Source organism: Elgaria multicarinata, chromosome 2 (genome assembly GCF_023053635.1).
Source record: "Elgaria multicarinata webbii isolate HBS135686 ecotype San Diego chromosome 2, rElgMul1.1.pri, whole genome shotgun sequence".
Lineage (NCBI taxonomy): Eukaryota > Metazoa > Chordata > Lepidosauria > Squamata > Anguidae > Elgaria > Elgaria multicarinata.
In genome coordinates, this window is record NC_086172.1 from 67,817,171 (window position 1) to 67,845,050 (window position 27,880).

The 27,880-nt window shown below is 41.0% G+C and overlaps 1 protein-coding gene across 1 annotated transcript in view; it reads right to left on the reverse strand.

The window, feature by feature from the left end:
- Nucleotides 1-2,602: 2,602 nt before the first annotated feature.
- The window catches only part of PDIA5 (protein disulfide isomerase family A member 5), a 174,577-nt gene continuing 149,299 nt past the window's right edge, over nucleotides 2,603-27,880 (reverse strand). Inside the window, exons 15-17 of the mRNA XM_063116675.1 lie at nucleotides 24,485-24,555; nucleotides 6,730-6,864; nucleotides 2,603-4,212 (exon numbers count right to left, since the gene is read on the reverse strand). Coding sequence (XP_062972745.1) covers nucleotides 4,132-4,212; nucleotides 6,730-6,864; nucleotides 24,485-24,555 — 287 coding nt within the window. The 3' untranslated portion in view covers nucleotides 2,603-4,131. The remainder of the gene's footprint in view (nucleotides 4,213-6,729; nucleotides 6,865-24,484; nucleotides 24,556-27,880) is intronic.

Below are 27,880 nucleotides of genomic sequence, written 5' to 3' on the forward strand. Positions count from 1 at the left end.
AGGAAGTGCATTCAGAATGAAAAGCAGAGTGGGAACTCCTGTCAGGTCTCCTCCCACAGTTCCCTCAGCAGCATAGAGGTGCACTGTTCTGAGAGTTAGTGTTTCATTAAAGGAGCAAGGGCCAGAAGAGAACACCACATAGGATTTGGGGGTTCATCAGACAAGCATTTTATCGCATGCTCGCTACTGCGTACTCACAGTTTTTCATGCGTCCTTTAGATGCCGCCGTCTGCCTCCCGTTCGCCTCCTGCTCCTTCTTGCCTTTTTTCCAGCACAAAATGGACCCCTTTTAATCCAACTTTTTTTTAGGAAGTGGAATGTGCTGCCATTTCCTGCTGTGTGCAGGAAAAACAGTGTGATATAAATGGCCCCTGAATGGGCCACATGGTCTTTATTTACTTCCTCTTTCTTCTCCAGGAAGGAAGAGGAAGTATTGTGGGATAGTAGTGAGGGCAGAGAAGCAACGGTAGGGAATTGTGATTTGCTCCCTGTCTTATTATGCTCTTAGTAGCCACCTTCACAGAGAACAGTGAATCCTGGCTGACTAGGAATGAGCTATGTGCTAGTGCATGCAGGCAGGCCCTTTGCTTCCAGTAACCTCCTCCCACCACTGGGAGTAACTAAACAAACCAGGAATTCAAACTAGGGCTTTAGGCTTGTTGTGCCCAAATAAGTCAGGGATCGTAAACCAAGAACAAACCCTGGGTGGACATTCTGTCTAGTAAGGGAAAGAACAAGCTAAGAGCCCCAGTTCAGACAACACAGTGAGCTTTTAATCCCTGGTTTAGCAGCTTTCACCTACAGGAGAAACAAAGCAGAAGCAAAAGGTAAGGCAGATTTTAGTAAGCTGGAATTTTGTGGAATTCTGAGCTCCTGCTCTGTGAGAACACGGCCAAGTTGTCTGGCAAAGCACAGAACAAGTACATCTGTTACAATCCAGCTAAAATTAAGTACTTTCCCACTGAGTTTAATGGGGGAAATCAAGTATGTGTTTTAACACTCCTATTGAAGTCAAAGACATTTAAGTGTGTCACTTTGGCAGAATCAGGTGTGTGTGTGTGTGTGTGTGTGTGTGTGTGAGAGAGAGAGAGAGAGAGAGAGAGAGAGAGAGAGAGAGAGAAAGGGAGAGAAGCAGAAACAGACAGACAGACAGACAGACAGACACCTCCTGTACTCTGCTGTTAAAGCTAATCTGAATGACTTTTCTATTTTACAACAGTTCAGCATTCCAAACCTCAATACTAGCCAGCCCCCCAAATGAATACACAAGAAAACCTTTAGTGGGTAAAGATAGATTCTCCACAGAGGATGCTCTCGGGCTACCCTTAGCTTCATACATGAGCTTGTATGTTTATTACAGACAAGGGTGACAGTCATCTGTAGATCACAGGTGTACCACACCTTCTCCTTCCCATACATGCTATAGCTCCTTCAGCAAAGTCATTAGAGTTGCTAGTTGCCAGACCTTTTATAGATAAGGGACACTCCAGAGCTATGGTGTGGACCAAAGGGCATCGAATCTGTTTGACAGAGCTGCGGCTTTGTGGAAGGAGGAATGTTCATTAAAAGTCATGATATTATAGATGATCCTCAAGTGGAGTGCATCCCACAAAGCCTCTCTAGGTGCCTTGCAGTGCCTCTGCTTATACTGGAGAGGCTTCTACAAGGTTGCAATGTGCACCAAATTTCAGTTACCGAAGAGCTCTACCACCACTCATGCACAAATGTACTCCCTCTGCAGCATCCAGTAGAGAGTGTAAGGGTAGGGTGAGGGTTAACCAGACCTTGGGACTGGCATGTCTTTTAATTTACGAATTTTATGGTTCCATAGGAAGGGAGATAAGAACCAGGCAGCTGTATGAGGGGGAGAGGACTGGAGCCAAGCCGATTGTAACTGTCCGCTTGTCCTTGAGTGATTAACCATCCCGGGCGGAGGTGTGAAGCAACTCCACGCATCAAAGCTGAAGGGAGGGGGGAAGGAGCAAAAAGAATAGTATAAAGACTTCCCTGTGAATAGAACAGGGCGTGTTGGCTGAGTTTGGTCTGGGTGACGTATGACTTTGTAGTTTTAGTTTTCAGCTTGCTTGTTCTGGGTTCTTATACATTTATGCATGCTTTTATGGTTTTATTCTGCTAATCCCATGTATTCCTACCCTTTTCCTAATAAATGGTCTTAAACCTCATCTAGTGTGAGCTGTGAGTGTCTGTGCCTGGGGATCCGTGATAAATCCAGTTAAGAAGCCAGCAGGTTGCTGGGCGCTCTTCCTTTACAGAGAGGTTGTGGATTTAATTTCATTTTAAGTACAGATTCACACAATTTCTCTGTTTCCTCCACCAGATGGAGTAGAGGAGTCAGGAAAAAATCCCGAATGCACTCCCTCCCACACAGAAATAGGCAAGATAGCAGTACTAGTACAAAAGGCAAAGCGGCTTTTGTTCTTTCCCACAGGGATCTTGGAAAGATGGAGGCAGAGAATGAAAATGCTTGCTCTTTCTGGAATGGCACCAATGGTGAGTAGCAATGGTACAACTTTTTTACCACCAGCACAGTTTCTGGCAATCTGGATTTACAAATGGTCAAATAAAGAGAGCTATTAAAGTATATTTTTGAACTTTTATTATTTTTGATCAAATTGAAAATCACAAAAAATATAATAAACCCCATGAAGACACAATGTCCAGATCACCCTCACCTCACAGAATCAGCACACAATTACGGACTTGTAAAAGCTAGTTCTAGTAATGCTGTATTTTCTTACACTGCTGACAGGGCTAAAACAAATATTTTTCAAAGCTTCCATAGAATTCTAAAAAAAAATTAAAAAAATCATACTCTTTTTTGGATTTAATACACACAGACAAGCCTTTGGAACGCAAACAAGTATTGTTGCATGATGTTTCTTCATATCAAAAATATCAATGCCGCTGTCAAACATACGGTCAAACGAATGCTTAGCACGCCGTTCATATGGTCAGGTCATAAATTAAGGAGAACTTTACGCCTGCACTACACTACTCCTATGCTTACAGGAGCGTTTGACAACATGAATGCAAACACATACAACGAGAGTCATTTCGGTGCTTGATATGTGTCAATCGCAGAGACATTTGTTTGAAAAAAACAAACCTATACATTCTATAAAGATATGTAAACAGTTCAATAACGGCAGATTAAAAAAACAAAACACCACTACAGTCAATTAAGATCTGAAATGGCTGATGCGTCTTCATTATTTCCCTAATATCCCTGAGCACCTTAAAAATTAGTCCCAAATTCTCTCAAGGGGAAAAAAAAGTCTAACTTTTTGCAAGCCTGTAAGAGCATGCCCTAGTCACAACTAGTCATGCTACCAGTTTGGCCCTGTGGAGCACAACTAGAAGTGCATGCACTGTTTCTGTTCCTTGCTTCCAAGTTGCCTGTGTGATAATAGGCAATTTAGCCTGCTGGTCAGCATGCTTGGCATTCAGACTGAATACTCCCTGCCTTGTTCTTGCAGATGTCCCATCAGCCACAGTGTGGGAGAGGCAGTGCAGGCTGACAACCCAGTATGTGGACTATAAGGACTGAAAGTGCACTTAATCGCATCTGGTTCCTGAAGTAAGTGCTGTGCACTCGTACCCTATATAACTGCAATTGAAGAGGCTCCGGCAGAGTCTACTGGGACCCCAATATGCTTTCGGTTTCCACTCATTTCAATGGAATTTGCTCCTGATGGATCTCTTGCATCTTCCTTTAATCCCACCCCCCATTTTTTAAAAGCCATTTCACATATAATATTCTTTGAAAATTAAAAATGCAGAAATTACCTTGTCAGAGGAAATCACTATCAAACCTACAGATTACAAAAAGATTGCATAGGAATATCAATGGGCATAGGTGCATCAAATGGTGAGAAAATGTTCTTCTTCTCTCTCTTTTTCTTCTTCTCCACAACAGAATATGGCAACAATGATGTCATAGATTTTTCTTTAAAAATCAAATGATTTCACTTTATTTCAAAATTGTACAAAATGGCAATGGCTGCTTATAAAAACAAAGTCTCCGTTTGAAAAGACATGAAATCTCAGGCTTTGTACCAGTGGCCCTGAGACCATTCACAGTGCAGTGGAAATCGTCTTTTGAGGCAGAAATTACAACTCGTCTTTCCTCTTCCCTATCTTTTCATGGTCTCGTTCTCGGAGGGTTCGCATGAAAGTCGAAAAGCCAGATTCCTAGAATGTGAGAGGAAAAGAGAGGGGGGAAAGAGTGGGTTGCATACTGAAAATGAAACACAGGACTCCAGACTTTGTGCTAAAGCAGGGGTGCTCAACACGTGGCCCAAGGGCTGAATGTGGCCCCTGCTGCCCCCCCCCCCAACAGCACTTTTAGTGCTACGGAGTTCTAAAAGGGTCAAAACTGAGCTTGAGAGCAAGATAAATTCAATCCTTTTTGCACTGTGGAATATTTTGCTGCTGAATTGGGGTAGCAAAGTGCCAATTTTTTTTCAGGGCACAATCCACAAAAGGGGGTGTGTGAATGGCCCCTCAGATCTCCCAAAGTTGCTCACCTGGCTCTAAAAGTCTATGTACATAGGGAGATGTAAAAGGAGCATGTACCTGGATGGCAAGTAACAGTATGGCTAGTAACAGAACCCTCTCTTTAAGTAAAAGTGACCCTCTGGAGCACTATGGTCACTCTGGACAGAAAGGACCAGAGTGGGAAGTAAGTACCTAGGTACTCCTCTTGACTCCCACGTGGACAGAGATGGGAAGAAGAGACAGGATGCACACTTCTGTTGCTGCTTCCCTCTTCCCTGGCTCCCTCTTACCACACCATTTCCCTCAGTCCTAGTCTGTTCTCACCATTCACAGGTCTCGGTTTCCAGCTCACCATTCTAAAACTCCCCCTATCGCCTCTACCAGAATTTGCACCATCTTCCTCCCTCAGAGTGGTGCTCTTCCATTACTGTCCCCTCCTGCCCATACCAGGCCTCATGCCTTTCACAATATCCATCCAAATCTGACTGTCTCCTCATGCTCACTTCCTCCTAATTCCTCTGATGTATCAGGAATGGCAGGGCTCCACCTGCCACAGTCTACATCCACCTTTGAGGTGGAAGACTCACAATTAAGAGTCTCAGTTGTCCTATGGGGAAATAGTCTTGTGAAAGCTCTCTCATGTGGCAGGACAGCAGGTTTCCACAGCCCGAAACAAATAATTCCTTGAAAGAAACACTTGATTTCCAGGACATGGCGCATTACTGTTATTTTGCTGTGTCTGTGGCAATTCTGCAGCAGAGAACTGTGGCCTTAATCAGCAACATACCGTCTCTTTGCAAGTGATCAAAATCACGAGGTCATGCCTCCAAACCAGTGAGAGTTGGAGCCAAACCACCACTGAAGTCTGCAAGCTTTTCCATTAATTTCAGAGGGCTTTAGATTAGACCTGACAACTCATCCGATCTATTTGGACACATGATGTAGTGGGAATGGAGCCACCGTTATTTTGTCTGCTGCATCTGTCAATTTTAATTCAGAATGTTACACATCACTAGTTGTGAAATTTGAGATTCTAGTAAACACCCCGAAGAACTAGCTTTTGATTAGCAATGTACCTGCTTTTACAAGTGTTATCCAAAATGTATTATCCAGCCCAGTGAAGCTGTGTGTGATGCTTCTTTCTGCACTTTAACAAAATATCTAACACCCAAGCAACTACTGAGAAGGATACACCTACAATTAAATGAGATGCTGGCCTAGGAGGAAGAGGCAGATAAGATGGGAAATTGCTCATCACGAATGGAAATATTTTTAAACTGATAAAAGGATTTAACAAAATCTCCAATTTCCCAGTAAGTGCTTGGCAATGATCTTCTGCTGAGACAGAGACAGAGACAGCCATCCAGTATTCACTGGAAGAACAAAGATGGAGAAGCAATGTGTGCTAATTCAAATGTTAAAAAATGAAAAGGGACCGTTGTATACTAGTGCAAGCAGCCGGATTTTGATCGGTTTTTTTCGAAGTGTGATTTCGAAAGAACATCTGCAAACTTCAGTATCTTCTTCAGCCAAACAAACAAAATCTGTCACTTTCGTAAATCCTTTCACTTTTGCAAGTGCTTTTAAAAAGCCAAAATGTTGCTGTGGCCTTAACCAAATTTTGCGCTATTTATATTTAGGCTGATAAGAACTCATCCTAAAAGGGAAAGGGAATACTCTGTATCCGTGACAAAGTTTACAGTATAGTGTAGTTCATTGAGGATCAAATTGTGGAGACATTATAACTACAAAATTCCCATATTAAGTATCTGCAATAAGGCTGAATGAAGGCCTTCAGGATCTTACTGGATGTCCTCGCAATTTCAGAATATGCAAAGGGCAACTGTAGGCCTAGTTTTCAAATGAATATGCAGTGCCTGCTGGAATATTGGCTAGGACCAGAAATAGGATTGGCAGACATTCAATTTTTTCATTTTCATTAGTGCTAAATTCACTCGGAGAATTTCATAAGTAACAAAACTTTAAAAATATATATAAAAGACTTCAATATAAGCCTCAAATATAAGTGGCTACAGACTGTTAGCCTCGTTTGACAAATACGTGTATGGAGTGAGGTGATATATATTCATTGAGTTTAATGAAAGCATAAAATTCCTGCACAGAATGTGTGTGTTTGATTTCATTGTTCACAGATGAAGTTACTTCTTTTTTAGAGCCAGTTGCTATTTTAGAACTCAACCACTTACTTACCCCCCTGTCTCCATTATACTTTTCTATAAATTTTCCATAGTTGTAGTAGTTAAAGGTTGGGTAACCATCCACACCTTCTTGCTTACACAGGTCATGGTTCTGTTCTTTGGCACAGTCCACTGCAGCATAGGCAATCTAACACAGGGAGGAAAAACAGATCAACCATCACTAAATATTGTCCATTGTATCAGCTAAATGGAACTTCAAACAGCTGAAATATCACATAAGCAACAGCCATTGAAAATATTTTCCAGACCGAGCACAAGCGAACACAAGAAAACTGAGTTCTACTGTTGTACAGGGCTGGGTAAATGTGTGGGCATAAGTACTATGGGCAAAGTCCAAACCTACTGAGCCCCCACAATGCACTAGTGAAAAGACCTTCCACTTGTGCACAGAGAAGAGGCAAAAGGTTCTTTGAACAGCACCTTTTCATCCCTCATAGTGTGCCTCTCCAGAGTGCTCCTAACTCTGAAGAGGGCCTTTGCAGGGGCTGCCACTGCAAGGGGAAACTTGAATTCCACCATGTCTAAAAAGAGCAGCCATGTGCACCAGTATGGATCCGCATACAAATGTCTAGACATGTGGATGGCCGCAGTAGCTGGGATTTTGCTGTTCTTGCATACACATCATGACCCTCCTATGCGAAGCCTAGAATTAAACTGCATGGACAATAATGATTAGTAGCTTTAAATCCACTTAAGATTCATCATAAGGATGATTTTCTATATGACCAATATACAGAAAATCTCAAACTTGGACATATGTGATGCCATTCCAAAAGGTGAATGGTGAAAGCAGAAACCCATTATTTCATTGCCATTTAATTATTTAAGCCATGGGCCAAAAAGAATGGAGACCCCACTCATCACAGAAATAGATTGATGTGCTTCAGCATATACAGGAAGCTCATTTCTGCGCTCCTGTTGTTTATTCATTCAGTCGTTTCCGACTCTTCGTGACTTCATGGACCAGTCCACACCAGAGCTTTCTGTCGGTTGTCGCCACCCCCAGTTTGCCTAAAAACCCCATGATGCATATTATTATTATTATTATTTATTTATATAGCACCATCAATGTACATGGTGCTGTACAGAGTAAAACAGTAAATAGCGAGACCCTGCCGCATAGGCTTACATTCTAATAAAATCATAATAAAACAATAAGGAGGGGAAGAGAATGCAAACAGGCACAGGGTAGGGTAAACAGGCACTGGGTAGGGTAAAACTAACAGTATAAAGTCAGAACAAAATCAAGTTTTAAAGGCTTTAGGAAAAAGAAAAGTTTTTAGCTGAGCTTTAAAAGCTGCGGTTGAACTTGTAGTTCTCAAATGTTCTGGAAGAGCGTTCCAGGCATAAGGGGCAGCAGAAGAAAATGGACGAAGCCGGGCAAGGGAAGTAGAGACCCTTGGGCAGGCGAGAAACATGGCATCAGAGGAGCGAAGAGCACGAGCGGGGCAATAGTGTGAGATGAGAGAGGAGAGATAGATGAGAGATAGATTTCACATTATGCATATGCCCACATCATTACCTGCTCCAAGTTACATAGCATCAAGTAAAAAAAATGAAAGAGTCTAATCACATCTTATTTACTGTAACATGAACATTTGTAGGGAAGTGCATACTTCATCAGAAGTTCTTAATGAACCTGGAGATTAGCATAACAGAACTGGAAAAGTCAGTGTATCTACTGGAAGGTTCTTGACACTTAAACTAGAGCAGTTCTGTAAGCACATGAGAAACAAATTATTTATTTATTTTATTTATTGCATTTGTATACCGCCCCATAGCCGAAGCTGTCTGGGCAGTTCACATAAGATCACATAAGAAACAATGGCACTACATTTGATAGAGCAACTAGACCATTGTGTAGCTTACTGGTAGCATACATTTTACCAAGAAGCTCAGCCTCTCTGCTTTTTAAAAGTATACTTCACACGCCTTGAATAAAATTTTCATGGTGCTCTGGAAGGCTGACCACGTAAGGGCATACAATCAGCTAGGATGAAGAATGCATGCAATTAGTACTCATTGACCTCTAGCCTAATGAAATCACTAGGAATGATAATGCCATGCTCCCACTGGAATGCAACAGTATGGGAACTCTGGAACATACAAATGCTTCTCTGACTGTCTAGTCACCAACCTAATCAAGCAACCCATGGGACCTCCTGAACTGACCAACCCAGAGCCTGGCAAGGGAGAGCCAGTGTGGTGCAGTGGTTAGAGTGTTGGACTGGTAGTCAGGAGATCCAGGTTCTAGTCCCCACTTGGCGTTGGAAGCTCATTGGGTGACTTTGGGCTAGTCACAGAACATTTGAGAACTACAAGTTCAATCGCAGCTTTTAAAGCTCAACTAAAAACTTTTCTTTTTCCTAAAGCTTTTAAAACTTGATGTTGTGCGGACTTTATACTGTTAGTTTTACCCTACCCTGTGCCTGCTTACCCTACCCTGTGTCTGTTGGCATTCTCTTCCCCTCCTTATTGTTTTACTATGATTTTATTAGATTGTAAGCCTATGCGGCAGGGCCTTGCTATTTGCTGTTTTACTCTGTACAGCACCATGTACATTGATGGTGCTATATAAATAATAATAATAATAATAATAATAATAATAATAATAATAATAATAATAACCCACCTCACACGGTTGTTGTTGTGAGGATAAAAATGAAGAGAAGGATTATGTACGCTGCCTTGGGTCCCTTGGAGGGAAAAAAGGCAGGATAAAAAAGCAATAAATAAATAAATAAATACTGTATACTTGAAGCATTTCCTCCACTGGTAAATATGTTAGCAGGTATTAATTACCATTAAGGTTAGGAACCTCAACCCAAGATTTGCTCATGGAACTCTTGTTGCAGCAAAGGTAGAGGACCAGTGTAACCTAGAGCTCTTTAATATTGGACAATGCACTAATGACAAAAGAGCTTAGGAGCCTACATTTTCTTTTGTTTTTTACACACAGCATCCACAGCAAGACAAATCAAAGTCTTTACTGACACAACCTAAAACACAATCTCTATTCAGGGAAACTCCTCCCTCAGGTCATCCATACCTATTGTATAAAGATTATCTCCTGCTAAGAGTCAGTGTTCAATCTTGATCAGCATTCAACTGAGAGGGATTAAACTCTGGCCAGGTTGATCCAATAGAGCTGAAGCTGTCCTCAAATTAGCCTTGCCCCCTATTCCTAACCTCTCCCCCCATATTCATCTCCCTTCTCTGGTTCTAACATTTTACTCTAGGTACTGTAATTAGGGATCGAAGGGAACACACTACCTCAAGTTCCCTCTCTGAAGTCTCCACTCTGAGCAGCCTTGTTGATTGCAGTTAGAAGTCCAAGCATCTGCAAGGGCTCTGTCAGTCCCAGTTCCCCATCACTGACAATCCAAGGAGCTCAAGTGACCTGGTATTGAGGAAAGCCTCTTGAATCAAGAAGCATCACCCACTCCAGAAGAAGAGTACTCTTGCTTCCCAGGCTCTAGGAGAGGCAATATTTTCAATCTCTTGTTTTTCTGCTCTTTCCCTCCTTCTAGCTTTTTGCTTGGTCTCTCATCTATACCATTTCCAAGTCCTGTGTCACCTATATCTGGAGTTGCCCTGTTGTAATTAGGCCTCCTGAGTGTCCTGCAACTTCCCATGCACCCTCCCACATCCTTATTTGGTGTGCATGTAAACTTCTAAGCCTCCCTTAGTTCTCCTCTGGTTCCTGTACTGTTCTCCAAATTCACTGACGGTTGAAGTCAGGTGCTGCTTATCTGGCCAATATTTCCATCCTGTACCAAAGCTGCATATTAATCAATCTCTTTCTATTCAGTAATGAAATCTGTATTCTTTTTATCTGAGCCTTGGGTTTTGTTCTGATGATAATTTCCCCCTAGTATATGGCAGGATATACCATGACTCCAGTTTTAAGAACTAAATTATCACACGTCAGTCAAGTATACATATACACATGACTGTGTGTGTATATGTATAACAAAGCACGAACAGTTAATATATAAAATCCCACCTTTCCCTCAATGAGTTCAACGTAGTATATGGGATATTTATCCTTACCATAATTTTGTAGGGGAAATAAGACCGTGAGAGAGCAACTTGCCATGCAGAGAACTTTATGGCTGAGTGGAGTTTTAACTCCAGGTCTCACCAGTCCAGGTCCAACACTCATCATACTCGCTTTACAACCCTTAATATTCCCTAATTATCTATGGAGTAGTAATAACAAAGACAACATTTAGCACAACAACAGCTCAGCTCCTATAGACCATAACATTTAACATGAACCAATCAGCTCTTAAATCTTCACATCACTGTGGAAGAAAGTGGCTTTCAGTCTCCCCAAGAAACAGAGCTAGGATGGAGAAATCTCTCTAATCAAGCTAAGACATAAAAATATGTCTGATGTAGGAGCATGGATTGAATTTCAAGCGGCTTGGTACAGGCTGAGCTGATCCAAATTGCTAAGAGGGTAAGGCCTAATACACAAATATTGGTATGGGGCTGGGTTCTAGCATGCTGATGTGGGAGAGTGGATATGACTCTGATAACATTCCACCACAGCCATGAATTTACTACTTGGTCACAGACAAGGTACTGTGTTGTCAAGCTCAGACTGCTTTCTAAAACAGGGGTATAAATACTGGCCTATCATCTAGGACTGATATAAAGATGACTGAGATTACACAAAGTAACATGAAGCATTATGAACAGTTTATTAAAATTATTTGTTTATATATTTGAGATTTACAGTTGAAAATGTAATAGATAAATGCTAAGAATTATTATAGGCTTCCTCAACAGACTTCATTATAGCCACCACTTTACGACTCAGGAAAGGCCTGATAGGTACGTGTTTTAAGTGTTTAATTACTCTGCAATGCTCTACTTTTATCTTCAGGACTTTTCTGACAAGCCTTAATACGCATTTGTACTTCTCACTGCAACAGCCCCTTCTTAAGACCATATTGTTATTAATACACATTTGCCCTACTACACCTGCCAGGCTCATTTCCTGGAGAGCAATCATCTGTACTGTTTTAATCCCATTTAAATACAGAGATGGGCACCTTCTATTTTAATTTTTATTGTGACTGCTGGCTAGAATCTATTGAATGGAAATTTAATGCCACTTAATATTTAAGATTCCATTACACTATTCCTTTTAAACAATCTGCTTACAACATCCCCTTCTTACCTTATGGGCTGTCATTGAGCCAGAATCCCTTAATTAAATGTCATTTAATATTCCATTATAACCTCTAACTTCCTAGTGACATGCAGTAAATGTTACGCACACACCTACAGCAGCATTCTTACCAATTATTAACAGGAACGGTTCACTCTGTTCTCCCTCTAATTGTTCCTTTGCTTGAACTGTTGCTGTCTCCCACAAGCTACTCTGAAGAATACATGTGACCCTCGTTTTAGAGCCTCCTACTGCTCTGCTGGGCAGGGAGCAAGTATTGCTTACCTGTCAGTGCAAACTCATCTGTCAGGTTATGCAAGCTGACCTATGTTAATCAATGGTCTTTTGCTGCTTGAGCACACACAGTTCTCCAGTATTCAGTTTCAGATACCCAACAGGCATGTAATCAGTCAACTGAAGTTATCCCACATAGTGTTGTGATAAAAATTCCACTCATGGTAGAGGTCCACTCAAAATGTGTGTTGTTCAATGGGTTTGAGCAACTGAGTTATTTGGACTTGCAAGTTTTAACTGACACAAATTCCTCCACAGATAATAAAACTGTGCAGTCCCGGAGCCAACGCAAAACTCAGAAAAGTGCTCTAATCCAACTGAACAGGAGTTCAACTAGTAATCCATTATGCTTTGTAAGCTTCCCCCAATTCCCGAGCCAAACTCTTAGTTTTAAAAATGGCTCCCCCTCTCAAAGTCTCTCCATAACCAGCTTATCCACAGCTAGCTGAATCATTGAGGTTAAGTCTATTCTTCAACACTTTACACTCTACGTTAACTTCTTTCCTTCTGCTTCAGTCACCTTCCAGGCATACACAGATTGGCCTGCTTAAAGTTTAGCTTCAACAGCCAGGTAGTGAACCAGTGTCTGGGTTGTATCACTTCAGACTGCACGTCGGGGCTCACACAACTGAATGCTTCTCCATACAATAAAATAAAAATCCCTGTCAGATGGTTAAGGAAGAAATCTTTTTCCTGTCATTCTGGTTTTCTGTACACAGTTCATTTTATTTTGTATGGAACAGCATCCAGTCTTCCATTCACACACCCACAGTGCGAAATGGCACAACTCAGACCACTTCAGAGAGAACTAGGCCTTACGAGTCAATTTCCTTTTCAGGCATTCTGCTGTTGCCTAGAGAAGAGAAACATAAGAAGAACATCATATGAAGAATTAGGCCTGGGAATACATGTGGAGCCTTAGAGTGGTCTATGACTAAATGGCCTGATGACTGTTAGAAGATCACAGACTCAATATGAACAGGGCCAACAGATTAGGTAGTTATGTTCAAGTATATTGGTAGAGATGACAGCAAAGCCTTGGCTCTGCTGGGTTGCACAAGCCCAAGATTGACTGGGACAGAACTAGCTTTGCATGACCAGACAGCCCTCCTCTGTTCCTGGCTATCAAAAGCCTAATGCCCACCCTTCATGCATCCAGGAGTGGTCTACCCTGCCCATGTAGCCGGGGATCATAGAGGCATGCAGGCTGCCGTGATCCTTGCCTGCCAAAGGCTTTGTGTGGCCAGGAGGAATCACTACTGGCCGTGCAAAAGTACCCCCCCCCCGCAAAAGGTAGTGACCATGAGGACTTGCAAAGCTCCACAATACCTAGCTGTTCATGCTTCATGTGGAGATTCCCATTCTCATGGCTACAAGAAGCTGTTATTTGGGTGTGGGATCAAATATTGTCTTGGCTTGAAATGAGCCAAGTCATGTTCTAATTTAACTTGGCTTATTACTGTGACAATCCAAAGGGATCTAAAGGGTGGTGTGCCAATTTCTAGTTACTGGCTGATCGACATCTAGAAAGCAAGCCATACAGTACTTCTAGGAAAAGTGTTTACGCCACTAATTATCATTATAAATTTACAGTACTGCCAGTGCTAGATCATGGTATGTCCCATGATTTAAGCAAAGTTATTTACACAGGAAAGGTAAGCTGTTATCACTCAGACCAAGTTTGTATAAACAAGTGCCCAAGAGCTGAAAAGCAACCAGCAATTACCATCATCCTTAAATAGCTGTCTCTCTCAATAAAACACCACAGGGAAGGGAGCTGCTTATCTAATTAACACTGTAACTTTAAACTGGAGGAATAAGATACCAAGCTGGTATGTAGTGAAGTCCTGCTTGGCCTCTTGTTGATTTGAACATGCCCAAGTGTCTGCTTGTTAAATGTCTGGGGCCAAGAAATCCTTTTATAACGCTTAAGATTTCAGCACATATTCATAAAGTCAGGTCCTATGTCAGAAAACCATTTCTAGATTAGCCTGTCTGTCAATATGCACTGAAGTAGTTGGCCTCAGAAATTCAGTTAGTGTCACTGGGAAAAAACCAAAACCTCCCTTTTTATCAGTTACTATTTCAATACAGTACCTCCAGATGGATCTATATGACTACATTAAAACACCCAGGAGCTGCTTAACAACATTCCATGCGGAGAGGCAGTCACCTGTAGCCTTCAAGCACGTGGCCATCCCAACTCTGCTATGCTCCGAGGAAACGCAGGGAAGCAGTGTTGCTGAACTTCACATAGCCAGTAGTCACAAACCACCGTCCTTTGGCAAACAATTAGAACCAGCATGCAGCACGTTTTAAGTGGCTACGGCTTGGTTAACTGACACATGAATCCACCCTGTAATTGCTAACATTAGATTTGTGAGCAACAGTAAGTACCAAGGCAAAATCTCTAAGTGGTGCTGTTAAAATTTATTGTATAAAAATATTAAAATATTAAACCCATAAGTGAGTTTTTCCATTATAAAAACCAAGTCCTAACACATTTAGAGTCACTACATCATTTCCTTAAAATGGCCCTTTGCTTCACTTTGCTACAAATTAATTCTCAGGATCCTTACCCTTTTTTAATGGAAGAAAAGTTTTTAGGCCATTACATATTTTGTTCAATTTTTATCCAGCTTCTTCTCAAGGGCTTAGAGTGGGTAACAGAAGTAAAAAACAGAGGACTATAAAAACAAAACCACACAATTTCATATTGCCAAATGCCTATTCAACCCTACCCACTGAATGCCAGCCTAAAGAGAAAACAATTACAACTCTTCTGGAAAATATTCTGGCTTAAGACTTTGACAGAGCTCTAGGGAAAGGGAGTTCTTTACATGCCTTTATTCTTCAAACTTAGCACAAGAATGATACAGTCAAGAAGGTGCTCTCAGTTTATCCTGATCTGTGTGATGATACAAAGGAGAGAAAGCCGTCTAAGAGAGTTTTACCCACACTGGTGCCCTCCAGGTGTTTTTGTTTTTTACTACAACTGACAGCATTCCTGATCATTGGCCATGCTAGCTACAACTGATGGGAATTGAAGTCCTAAACATCTGGATGGCACCAGGTTGGGGAAACTATGTGGATATGAATGAGGTGTTCTTCAAAACTTGGATTTAGAGCTTCCCTAAGTCTGAGTGTGCTTCTGGACCCAGCATTTCTCCTAGTCAGGTAGCAGCTATGCCCCAAACTGGTTTTATGCAGCTTTGCCATGTGTACTAATTGCACTCATTCTGGGGAAAGGTATACCTGGCTGCCCTCACACATTTCGAGGTCACATCCACTGTAACAGACTACAGGGTAACTTCCTCTGCAAAGTTTTTGGAAGGTTCCATTTGTGCAAAATGAGGTAAATCAGGTTTTTGGTCAAGACTTGTTATTCAGAGTATGAAACTCCAAATTGTGGGGTTTGAGATTGTTTCCAAGCACAATTAAAAGCGCTGTGATCACCTTCAAATCTCTAAATGGTTTAGTGCCGAAAGGGCAACTAAAATGATCAAGGGGCTGGAGCATCTCTCCTATGATGGAAGGTTACAACAGCTGGTATTGTTTAGCTTGGAAAAAAGGAAGCTAAGGGGAGACATGATTGAGGTGTACAAAGTTATGCATGGTGTGGAGAATATGGCTAGGGAGACATTTTTCTCATTCTCTCATAATAACAGAATCTGGGATCATCCCATGAAGCTTAATAAGAGCAGATAAAAGGAAGTACTTCTTCACACAGTGCATAGTTAAACTATGGAAGATGTGGTGATGGACACCAATTTGTATGTATTTAAAAGGGAGTTAGATAAATTCCTGGAGAATTCCTATCAAGAGCTACTAGTGCTGATGGCTGTGCGCTACCCACAGTATAAGAGACAATAAACCTATGTACAGCAGTTGCTGGGGAGCCTGTGCAGGTGGGTGCTGTTGCACTGGCTGACCATTGTGTGAACAGAATGCTGGACTAGATGGACCTTTGGTCTGATCCAGGCCTCCGGATATGCTGATGTGCAACTCCCATTATTTCCAGCCAACATGGCCAATGGAAGCTTGATCAGGACCATTTTGTTTTTCCATGTTTCTGGGTAGTTTGATCTTTTGCTCCCTCTGTGATATTACGTTACTCATTCTTGTTTTACCTGCTGGTATGGGGTTTGTAGATATTTAAAAATGGATTTTTAATGGATTATTATAAGTCACCTTGGCATATACATGTTTTAATAAAATATTTTAATAAAATAAATGATAAAGTAAATAAATTTGTTCCATTCTATCCTATAGTTTTCATTAAGAAACCACACAATATTTAAAATTAATTATTTTTCACGATACTTCAGTTATGAACTTTATGTATATGCAGAAATGCTTTTTGGTGGCAAATTAATAAGCATTTTATTATTATTCCATAGCTCTTCTGGAAAAGAATGTCAATTTTAAAATATTGGGAGTTTTAATGAGATTTTTGTAACATTTACTCCATAAATTAAAATCCCATCTGCTCTTTCTCCCTCTAAGTGAGAGGTTTCCTTGAAATGTACTACTTTGTTTAAAAGGACAGAAAAGGAACCTCTTGTGCAAAGCACTTGAGTTATTACTGACTCCTAGAGGGACGCCTGCTTTTGCTGACGTTTTCTTGGCAGACTTTGTAGCGGGGTGGTTTGCCATTGCCTTCCCCAGTTGTGGTTACATTTCCTCCAGCTAGCTGGGTACTCATTTTACTGACCTCGGAAGGATGGAAGGCTGAGTCGACCTGAGCCGGCTGCCTGAGAACCAGCTTCCGCTGGGATCGAACTCAGGCCGTGGGGAGTGTTTCGGCTGCAGTAACCGCCATTACTTTGTTCACCATAGTAAAAATAATACATCCCTTCCCAGAAACTACTTGTTCATCTAATCTTTAAATAAAAATTAAGTATAAGATGTAAGTAAAGTAGAGAGCATGCATGCCCCTCTAGCCTTGTGAATTTTGTCCTGCACGAAATCCCAGAATAGGCAATGTTAAAATCCATTGAGCCACATATACAGAAGAACCCAACAAGGCCAACAGCAATTTTTAATTGTTTATCTGTATCTAGACCTCCCTGAACTTACTCAAAGTGCCTTGTCATCCTTCTGCTAATTAGGAGGTGCTAATCAACAAGAGCAAAGTGAAACAACAATAAGTGGCTTAAAAATACTTGAGTGGCATAAACAGATGGTTCTGATATTATGGCTGTGGCTTTTGGTTGCACTGCTTCCCTACCTCCCCATGGGATACATGCTTCATTATATATTGAAAAATCAACTGTATCCAAAACAGGGAATTGGCTGCAAATATATACACATTTGTTTGCCTCTAAGGCAGCCAAATGTCAGCACTATTTCCACCCAAATAGGTTTGCACTGGGTTGCCATTCCAGTGACGCCACGGAGATAAATTTCCCTCAAAGTTTCCACAGCCTTGATGAAGCTTAAAAGATCAACTGAGCAGCAAACAAATTTAAGACAAGGACGATTAGTTTGTTTTTTTAAGATTCAATCCAAGAGCACTATGGTGGGTTTTTAATTTTAACTGACACCACCAGGAGCAGTCTGGATTCTTCCTCATAAAACCACTTTCACAGTTAGCAGGACCTCCATGCTGTGTAGCCACCTGGCCTCTGACTCCAACTAGGCGCCAGCCAGATTCATTGGATAAAAGGCACCAGAAGGAGAGTGCTGGAAACAGACCAAGGGCTGAGCCAGAGGCCAAGCCTCTTGGATCAGCAGGTGCCCTTTTGCTTAGGGGCTCACCAAAGCCTCCCTCCTGCCCACTGGGAAATGACCCCCTCCACATCACCCCAATGTCACTGTGTCAATGCAAGCAACATACTTAGAGGGAATTAAAAGAGATGAGTTGGCCTAGGCTCTAAGCCAGAGGCATGCCCATTTAAGGCCTTCCACTCCACTCCACAAGAAATGGGCAGAGTCTGGGGTCACCTGGTCCTAGAGGCATGAAAGACTTCAGTCCGGTCCTAGGCTCCATTAAGCACAATGCTCTCCATTGTGTTGCAATTATTTTAACCCAACAGGCATGCCATTATTAAACATGAGTAAACCAATTGAAGAGGAATATTTTTTCCCATTTTTTTAAAAAAAATATTCATTATTATGTTTATCCTGTTTTTTCCTCTTGTAGGGAACCCAAGTGGTTTACATGGCTCACCTCCTCTCCAATTTATCCTCACAACAACCCTGTGGGGTAGGTTAGGCTGAGAGTCAGTAACTGATCCTAACGTCCTCCCTCATGCATCTTTCCTGGGCTGATCTGACTTTGGGATGACATAGGCAGTGATGGTGGGGGATCGGGGTTAGGGCCTGGAGAAGGTGCATGGGTGTGAAAATAGAGAGATTCTAAGTGGTGAGTGGGCAAAAATACAGGGATTCCCAGGCAGGGGGAATGCAGAGAATACAGAAAATACAATGGTGGGTAGATATAGCGATTCCGGGCTGGGAAGGAGAAAAAGTAGGGAGATTTCAGGTTGTGGAGATTCCAGGTGGGGAAGGATGAAAATTGAGAGATTCCAGGCAAAGGAAGGGGGCAGGAAAACAGAGAATCCTCCCTCCCAAATTACAAATGTGCCAGCAAGACCTCTCCTCACCCAAAGTAAAAATATGCCCTCGGGGCCCAAAAAGGTTGCTTGTCCCTGATTCCAAGCACTACCACACTGGTGGCCTGCCTATTCTGATCCACATATAATATGATGCTCTCATTAGCAAGGAACTTCTCCATTCGCATGCAACCTTGGCGGTGCTTCCCATGTGCCTGACCCCAAAGTGAACAGAGAAGGCCCTATCTCCGTGTAGGTCTGTGTGCACACCATACATAGTTGGGCCCTGGACTATCAAGTTTAATGTAATTTGTACAAAACAAGTGATTTTGTCAGATTTAAAATAAACCATGAAAGCATATTTGTATAAAGGAAAAATATTACACACTTTTTTTGTTTAAACTGAAGGATGTAGCTTTTTAAAAAAGCCCCCATTATTCTTCTTGTTAGATTCAAAAACAGATGTTGAGTTTCTTGAAATGTGAACATTAATCTGTCAGTTCCTCAGTGCCTTATCTGAAAATTGCAGCTAGCAAGTCCCTGCCTCAGCGGGATTTGTGAGAATAAGTTGGAGAACAATTTTCAGCACTATTCATATCATGACTTCAAGCGAAACATATTCCAGGAGAGCAGTAAAACATAGCTTTCTGTTCTAGAGTGATTTATACATGCAACTGAGACACACCTTTGGCCCATGTTGTTATAGTATCTGACTGCTTCATATTATTTAATGTGCTTGTCTCCACATGATCTGTTACTGACAACCAATATAACTGTGGTTAACAGAGCAATCCTACTCGGATCCAAGTCCCGTCCCATTGAATGCAGTTGGACTTACTCCCAGGTAAATATGTATAGGATTGCAGCCTAATGCACTCAATTTGTATCATAAGAGGCAGTAATATTTCAGCCTGAGGGCAGAACTAGCCATCTCAGCATACACGTGTGAGGTTGGTTCTTGAAAGCAACATATCTCTTTCTCCTCCGATAACATCTATTACACAAAATTCATGTGAAATTGTCATGTTGCAACATTCCCCAAGTCTACATACAGCAGCCAATGAAGTGGAATGGGGGTGGGGATCTGTCCTTTCCCAGAACTATGTGAATCTGGCCTCACATCTCCTATATAATAGTCACTTGCCTGAAGAACCTCACAGTAAAGACAAGTCAAAGTGGTCAGATATGGTGCCATGCCATAATATTCCCGCTCATATTTTGTAGGAACGTTTACAGAATCCTTGTCTGTCATACATCATTTGAATACATCATTTTTCTGCAAGTATATTGGAGTAGGAAGAATGTGGCAAGAAATTAAAGAAAATTAAAATATGACTTTAAAAAAACACCTAAAAGAATATTTCTCAGATTGGCTGTTTTAACTCAAGGAGTTCTGTTAAAGACCCTTTCTTCTTCTTCTTCATCATCATCATCATCATCATCATCATCATCATTGTTTCCTTCTGACACATATGAAATCACAGACTCGGATATATATTTTAAAAGAGGTAAATTGTGTACTTCTTAAAAACTTTCTAAAAAGGCACCCAAGACATGTTTTTACATTTTAGATCAGGAGTGGTCTACAACTCCCATCAGCCCTAGCCAGCATAGCCAGTGATAAGGGCTCATGGGAATTTTAGGCCAAAACATCTAGAGGACAACAAGTTGCCCACCCCTGCTTTAAAGAAAATTCTTCCCAGATTTATTTATTTATTTTATTTTATTGTGAGAGCTAGTGTTTGGTTTTTTAAATTTGTCATTTCAATGCTGTAAAATAGTAAATTATGTCAGCCATAACGCTTAGCTAATTTGTTTTCACTAAAAAGATAAAAAGGAGGGAAATGAGCTTAGTAGTCATATTTGGACTATTATGGTTAAAATCCAATGTTCTGCTAGTGGAAGTCCATAAAATGAAAGATTGCCTTTTAATATGTTTAGTCTTTTCCTCTCCTCCTCTTTTCACAGGCTGCTTTTCCAGCACTGACATGAGGCGGTAATAATAGAAGTCTCCTGCAGGAGTAGCTGGCTTTTCTCCTGTTAAAATATGTACCGCCACACATCAGGTTATTGATTCAAGGAAATAAATCTCTGCAGGAGCAAATATTGACTTTTGTTATGAAAATGGAAGTGAATAACTAACTGAACATTGATTTTGGAAAGGAATGAGAAAGGACAGGTTTTTTTAAACACCCCCCTCCCCACCAGCGTTCTTTTAAAAAGGGTAACATTTCAGTCTGGAAAAGAACAGTTTAGAAAAGTAGTCAACTAAAGATGACAAATCTCTGGTTACACATAAAAGGATGTTGTTGCCAAGTGACTTAAAGGTCTAGATTCCACATGCGTGTATTACAAATTGCCTGTTCCCTGACAATGTCCATGTTGGTGCTTTATTTACATTAACTAATACATATCATAAACACCACGCTTCCTGGCCAGGGCTAACCATCAAGCCTGGAATTTGGAGGGCCTTTGGGAATTTGGAACAAGGGCACAAGATGAATTCCAGGAGATCAACCCATACTTGCCTACACACCTGTATGCACGAAGCCTGGCTTTATTATTATGTGATGATGGCAAACCTAAGGTTGCCACCAAGCCAATTTCATCTCCATGGAGGGTTATACCTAGGTTGACAAAAGTACGTTTGCTGCACTGATAAATTATATTTTCCGAGTATATGGAAAACATTTTACAGGTGCACCTTAAAAATGTAACATGTGAAAGGACTCTAAGAGAAAGGAGGAAGATTCTGCTCAGCCTCACGGTTTGATACACTTAGAATTAATTCAAGCAATTAACAACAAAACACGAGCACCACATTTTTAGCTCCTGTGATTTGTATTTTTATCTTACCGTGATGATACTGGGTATTTGTATCTTTAAGCTGAGTTACATTTTAAATGATTTGTTGTCAGATTTTTAATTTATAAATGTTGTATGACAAATAGAGAACATATATATATGGAAAATTCATTATAATTATAAAAGGTTTACTAAGCACTGTACAAAGATTAAATATAAGATAGTCCCTGCCCACAAGAATACAATCTAAAAGACAAAACGTGAAAAGCAAAGGGGATGGGGATAAGCAAACAGGCACCAATTCTTAAAGTTACACAATAACCCTGGGAGAACATCTAGGGATGATAGGATATGTTGAATTTATTTATATTTATTTATTTATTACACTTATATACCGCCCCCATAGACACAGCTCTCAGGGCGGTTTACAGAAATTCTAAAATTGAGATAAAAACAAGTATACAAAATTAAAAATTTTAAAACACAGAACATACCCACATAAAGCATTAAAAACCGTTAAAAAACTAAACATGTGGGTGATTAATTCCATCTCTGGAGGCTGAAGTTCTTAGGAGGGGGGAATTCAATTTGCAACTGCTGCAGAAAGCACCCTGGTGGCTACTCTTCCAAGCTTACGAGTTCGCAACAGCGACCTTAGAAGACCTCGGAGAGGTAAAAAAAAAAAAAGTGGGAAGGATGGTCGGCAGGGATTTCCGTTGCCATCACTGCCCACAACAAGGTCAGCTAGATGGACTCAGAGGCCAGTCTCAGAGGGCAGGGCAGAACCCAATGGTGCGCTTGTGAATTCTGCTGACCTGCCTCCTTCCAAAACAAATGTTTCCATTTGTTTTGAGGCTTCCTCTAGGAAGTGCTAAATCTCCTTTGTGTAAGCGGTAGTTTCCGCTTGTGCAACTGAACTGGCGAGACCCACCTCTTACGAAAAGGAATCAGCGGGGTGTAAGCACCCCAATGAATTCTGCCCCTCATGTTGTTCTCATAATGAGTAGCTTAGATGGAAACAGTTCAGGGAGAGAAGGTGTTAAACGGCAGCTGGTCTCTTAGCTAAGCCAATGGACTGAGAACCGCTGTCTCATCTCTCTCTTTGCTGCAGCCAGATGGAATGGCTTGCACGTACGTCACTTGATGATTCTTATCTGAACATATGAAATGTGTCCACTAAAAATCACTGTGGGGTTTTATTTTATTTTTTTGGTGATGGGAGTGATATGAAAGCTCTGACTGTTGTGTCTGAACTGTGACAGCTGTTTTATACACTGGTGTTATCACTTGAAACAGCTAAATTAGGAGGTTGCTGGTAAAGTGGCCCTGCAGACATGCAAAGGCCTACCCATTCTCCAAACAGACTCATCCTCAAACAGATAAATCCCCTCTGAAATACTGTGGGAAGAGGACTAGTGCACGGATATGTGTGTCTTCTATATGTAGCCAGGTGAGAGGCATATTTCTAGTTCCCCATACCTGTGGGCCTGACTATGTTAGCATCCTAAACTGCAATACTTAGAGCATTTTTTCTATTAGGATATCAACCAATTCATTGCATTCATTCACATTAAAAACAACAATCCTGCAACATCCTCCAAATCAAATTCATTTTCTCCCCAAATAACCTATATAGTAGCCAGTTCAGAAAAAAATCCACTCATGTAAATTTTGCAAAGGAATTGTTTTAAAGAAAGCTGCAAGGACGTATTCTAGCTCTTGCTGCACTACAGTCTGTGTAAAATATCTATTAAGCACATTAGCCAACCACAAGAAACACTTCAGCAAAATTGGATTGTGTATGATTGAAGGTGGAATCAAAAATTATCAATCTCCACCACCTTGAAAAGTCAAGAGAGAAGTAAAAGAAAAGAAAAAAGAATCCCACCAAGCCGTTTTTCCTATATGCCTGGCCTTGAGGAACCCTCACCAAACTCAATATCCTCAATCTGAACTTCGGTTCCACCTCATTAAATTTTATACTTTTGCACTTTAGCTGTAACTAATATTGGCTGAAATAAGAGTTGCATCCATCAATCACCATTTTGAGGGCTTAAAGGTCTTCTCTCAATCTTTGGCAGGTTTTGAACAATCAAACCTGTTACCCAATGGAAGCATTGGGTGTGCTAAATTTCACCCACCTGTTTGGCAACTATGCTTTGATATTATATACACAGATTCCTTGGTAGGGGACTGATTAGTTGGGAAAGATCCACCTAATTCGCCTGTCCACAAGGTTGTGGTATTCTCCCCCCCCCTCTCTCTCTCTCTCACACACACACACGGCATCTTGAGGGATAGCACATTGGGGAAGGTGTGGCGGTGGCTTTGTCAAGAGGAATAAAGATATAGAGAGCTTCAAATTGAGCCAATTCTGAATTGTGCCAAGGAGGGTTTGCTGATCACTAAAGATATTATTGTAATACAATACAATACAATACAATATAATATAATAATAAAGACAAATCACTTTTAGAACTGAAGAGCAGCATAAAGATCACCCATAGCAACAGCAGCAAGTGAAATTCCATGTACTCAAAGGGTTCAGCATTACATTTCCCTTTTTGAATTCCTGAATTTGAAATGAACTTTGTCTCAAGTTGAGACTGCAAGAAAAAAGAAGAAAGAAAAAAGCAGGGGGGAGGTAACATTTCATAGTAGAGCAACATTAAATAAACTACATTTAACTGAGGAACAAATAAAGAGGAGAAAGGTGTATACTTGTTAGCTTACTTTTGAAAGCAAACAAATGTAAACATTGATGGGATTTGTGCAGTCATTTTGTTGATGATGTTTTAACACACAAGTCCAAGTTTTCACTGTTAAACAAACTGGATAAAGGTTACTAGTAGAAAAGAGTGACTTTGGTGCTCTACGTGATATCTCAGAAACTATGCAAGTGGGATTACCTTTCGATCTTCTTTAAAGAGTTCTGCAGCTGTTGTGAAATGTGGGATGGAGTTCTTACAGTGTGGGCACCCTGTGGGTCAAGAGAGAAACAACATCAATTACCAAATTAGTTTAAATTGAGTGCTAGGCAACCACCCAGGTAGTTTCGGCTATTGGGCGGTATAAAAATGCAATGAATAAATAAATAAATAAATAAATAAATAAGAGCCTGTCCAGCTATTCAGACCAGCTATGCATGTGAGGGAGTATGTTGGGGCTTTGAGATGCATGCACCTGACCCCACATGAGTGGCACCACATGTGGGGTCAGGTGTTCATGCATATAATATCACAATTGTGGGAACAAATTCCATAGGAAGCGGCATGTACTTAGAGCCAGGTTCAAAGGTTGGCATGGTCAGACACCTGACAAGGAGCCACACCCTAGCAGGGGCCACGGACAAAATCCTCTTGGAATTTCTCCTCCTATTTACCATTGCAACCAGCTTGTTTACCTGCTTCCTGCTCTGGCCCAGATAATAGTGGTAGTGAGAAGAGCAGCAGATGTTACTGTCTACTTGCTCACTAACTCTCTCCCTGCCAAACAACCAAGTGGTAGCAAATATGAGAAAGAAGACAAGGAGCAATAGCAGATGGCGACAATGTCACTGGGAAGGTAGACTCACTTAGGCCCATTGAAAGCCCTCAAAACCCTGGGCCTGGTGCTGCATTGACTGCTACTCCTTCTCACCACCATTGTTTTCTGGGCCAGGGTGAGAAGCAAGCGAACAAATGGCTTGCAACTGTGAAGAGGAGAAGCAACTCCAGGCAGCTGTGAGCCCTCAGCAGGTGCCAGACCATGCTTAGCCCCAGGATCATCCTTCCCAAAGTCTCTGTTGAAAGAGCAGCTGTGATTCTCAGATGGAATATCTTCCTAAGTAGAAGAGACATGACTGCTTAAGCATCTGCCAGATTCATACAATTTTATGACAAGATTGAGACATTCTTAACCTAACAGCTATGTGCCAAAACTGTTATATGGACAAGAACTCATCTCTACTGCGTCTCCTTCCCTGATGAGGTTCCTTTCACTGCTACATTTCTCAGCTTGCTCTTCTAAAAGCCCCCTCAGTTCCCTGCTTCTACCAGCCAGACCTATGCAAGTTCTCTCACTTCAACAGTTGTTAGTGCTCCTTCCTCCTAGTGTCACTTGATCTCAGTTTGTGTGTGTGTGTAGTTCACACTTGTACATATGTACACCCCTATTTATTTCTCTTTCTATATATTCCCCTAAAAGAAGCCAATCTTGAATGAAAAGCTGCCTTTCTTTTCCCTTATAGCTAAAATAAGGTGGTATCCAACCAGGTGTCTGTAAGCTTACAGCATTACAGTGTGCTATTACCAGTGTGCAAATAGGTGGTACTCTTCCCCTCTTAGTCAGCATAGAACACAACAGGCCTGATCTTGGAATTATACAGCAGGTGATGATGTCTGTTTAATAAACCAATCTGTAGCATATATTGACAGAGACCAGTTATGCTGGCTGGGGCTGATGGGAGTTGAAGTCCAAAAAATCTGGAGGGCACCAGATTGGTCAAGGCCACCTCAGCCCTTCACATTCTCCTTAGTTGTTTTACTAAGACACCAATACACAAAGGAAGTTGACCCAAGTATGAATGGGCAGAACTCCTTGGGTAATGTGAGTTACAGGAAAATAGACACCATTTTATTTTTAGGTGACCCTCTATCCATGCCTATACATTGGAATCTAAACAGCACTACCTCTTTGGCAGTAAGCCAGGAAGATGGCTAGAAAGCTGCTCCACAGATTTAAAAAAAGAATAAAGTCTTTCTGCACATTAAATTATATGGCAGAAAATGGATGCACAACTGACGAAGCCATTCTATAAATTATGTAGATTGAGAGATGGTAGAATCTGGGACTTCATAGTACCTACAGACTGAAGTGGAGGACTGTATTTTGTTTTTGTGGTTTCCTATATAAAAACACTCACATCAGGGAGAATCATTGTCCACCTGCAATATAAAAAAGTACAGTCCCAAATTTCATCACTTCAATCTGCATAATGTGCAGAATGGTCTCCTGATTTTCAGCACATACCACATGCTGAGAACCCACACTTTCATGTGAGAGAACTCGCACACATTCTGCTGCAGTGTGATTCACGAGCTATGCATGAATATGGAGCCACAGCATCTTTCCAACAGTGAGATACACATGTTGGCTCAGTTCACACAACACTTTTCTGGGAGACTTAGAAGTGGGATGCTAGAAGCATCTAGGCACTATGCATATGCACATATTTCTTTTATCCCATAGGTGAAACTCAAATCCTGTTTACCGGTGATAAGAATAGAACAAGTATATACTATCAAACCACCTTCAATACTTTGAAAAAACAACTTATTTATTTATTTTATTTTATTTTATTTATTTATTTTATTTATTACATTTTTATACCGCCCAATAGCCGAAACTTTTCTCCAGCCTCTCCTTCACACACAGCAGTAATTGTGTATCCACTTGTGCCACGGCTCTTCTCCTACACTTTTCCTTTCTATCTTGTGTATTATATTGTGCTAATTTATTCAAGTGCAAATATATATGTTTATATCAAACCTGCGTATTTAGCCCTGTGTATTCCCTTTGCCCCCACCCCCACATTTGTGAGTGAAAATCCAAAATCTAACATATGAGATTTTAGTACCGCAGAACCTCCAAGCCCAATGGGCATTTACTGAGTTTTTGATATCTCTCCAAACAGAACAGATGTGAATACTATGCTGAACTCTCAAGGAGCTAAGAAGTCATCAGAAAAGATGTGGGAAGAAGCACATCACATGGAACAGCAGAACTTCATCTGTTACGACTTACGATAGTTGCCAAATGTAGGAAATGGAAAGAAACCCACCCTAGTCATTCATTTAAAGCACGGAAAGGCTCAGAAAGCATTAGACATGAGATTTTCATTCCTATAGGAGGAAACCTCATTTTCATTACACCCTCCTCACACCCACTATAACACTTTTAGGGTGTGTGTGTGTGTGAAATTACTGCTTAAAAATAGGAATACTCTACAATCTTCTATATATCATATATAGAAGTGTGGAACAATTTCAAGGTATTTTCTTTAAGAAAGTGAAAAGCTGGCTTGTGTGAGCAGATAATGTAGAAGAAGTGACCTCATGAAAGATTGGCTTGCTAAATAGGAATTACCAGTTTCAATGAAATTTACCATGCATGGAGGGTGATCTATGATCAATTACTTCTTCTGTTGCTACACCATTTATGAAAGCAATTAAATACCAAAGGTAACATGTGAAGCCAGTTCTTAGTCTACTAGGCAAGTCATCTCAGAAGAGCCTCTCCAACTTTGTTTATATGGTCTTGTAACA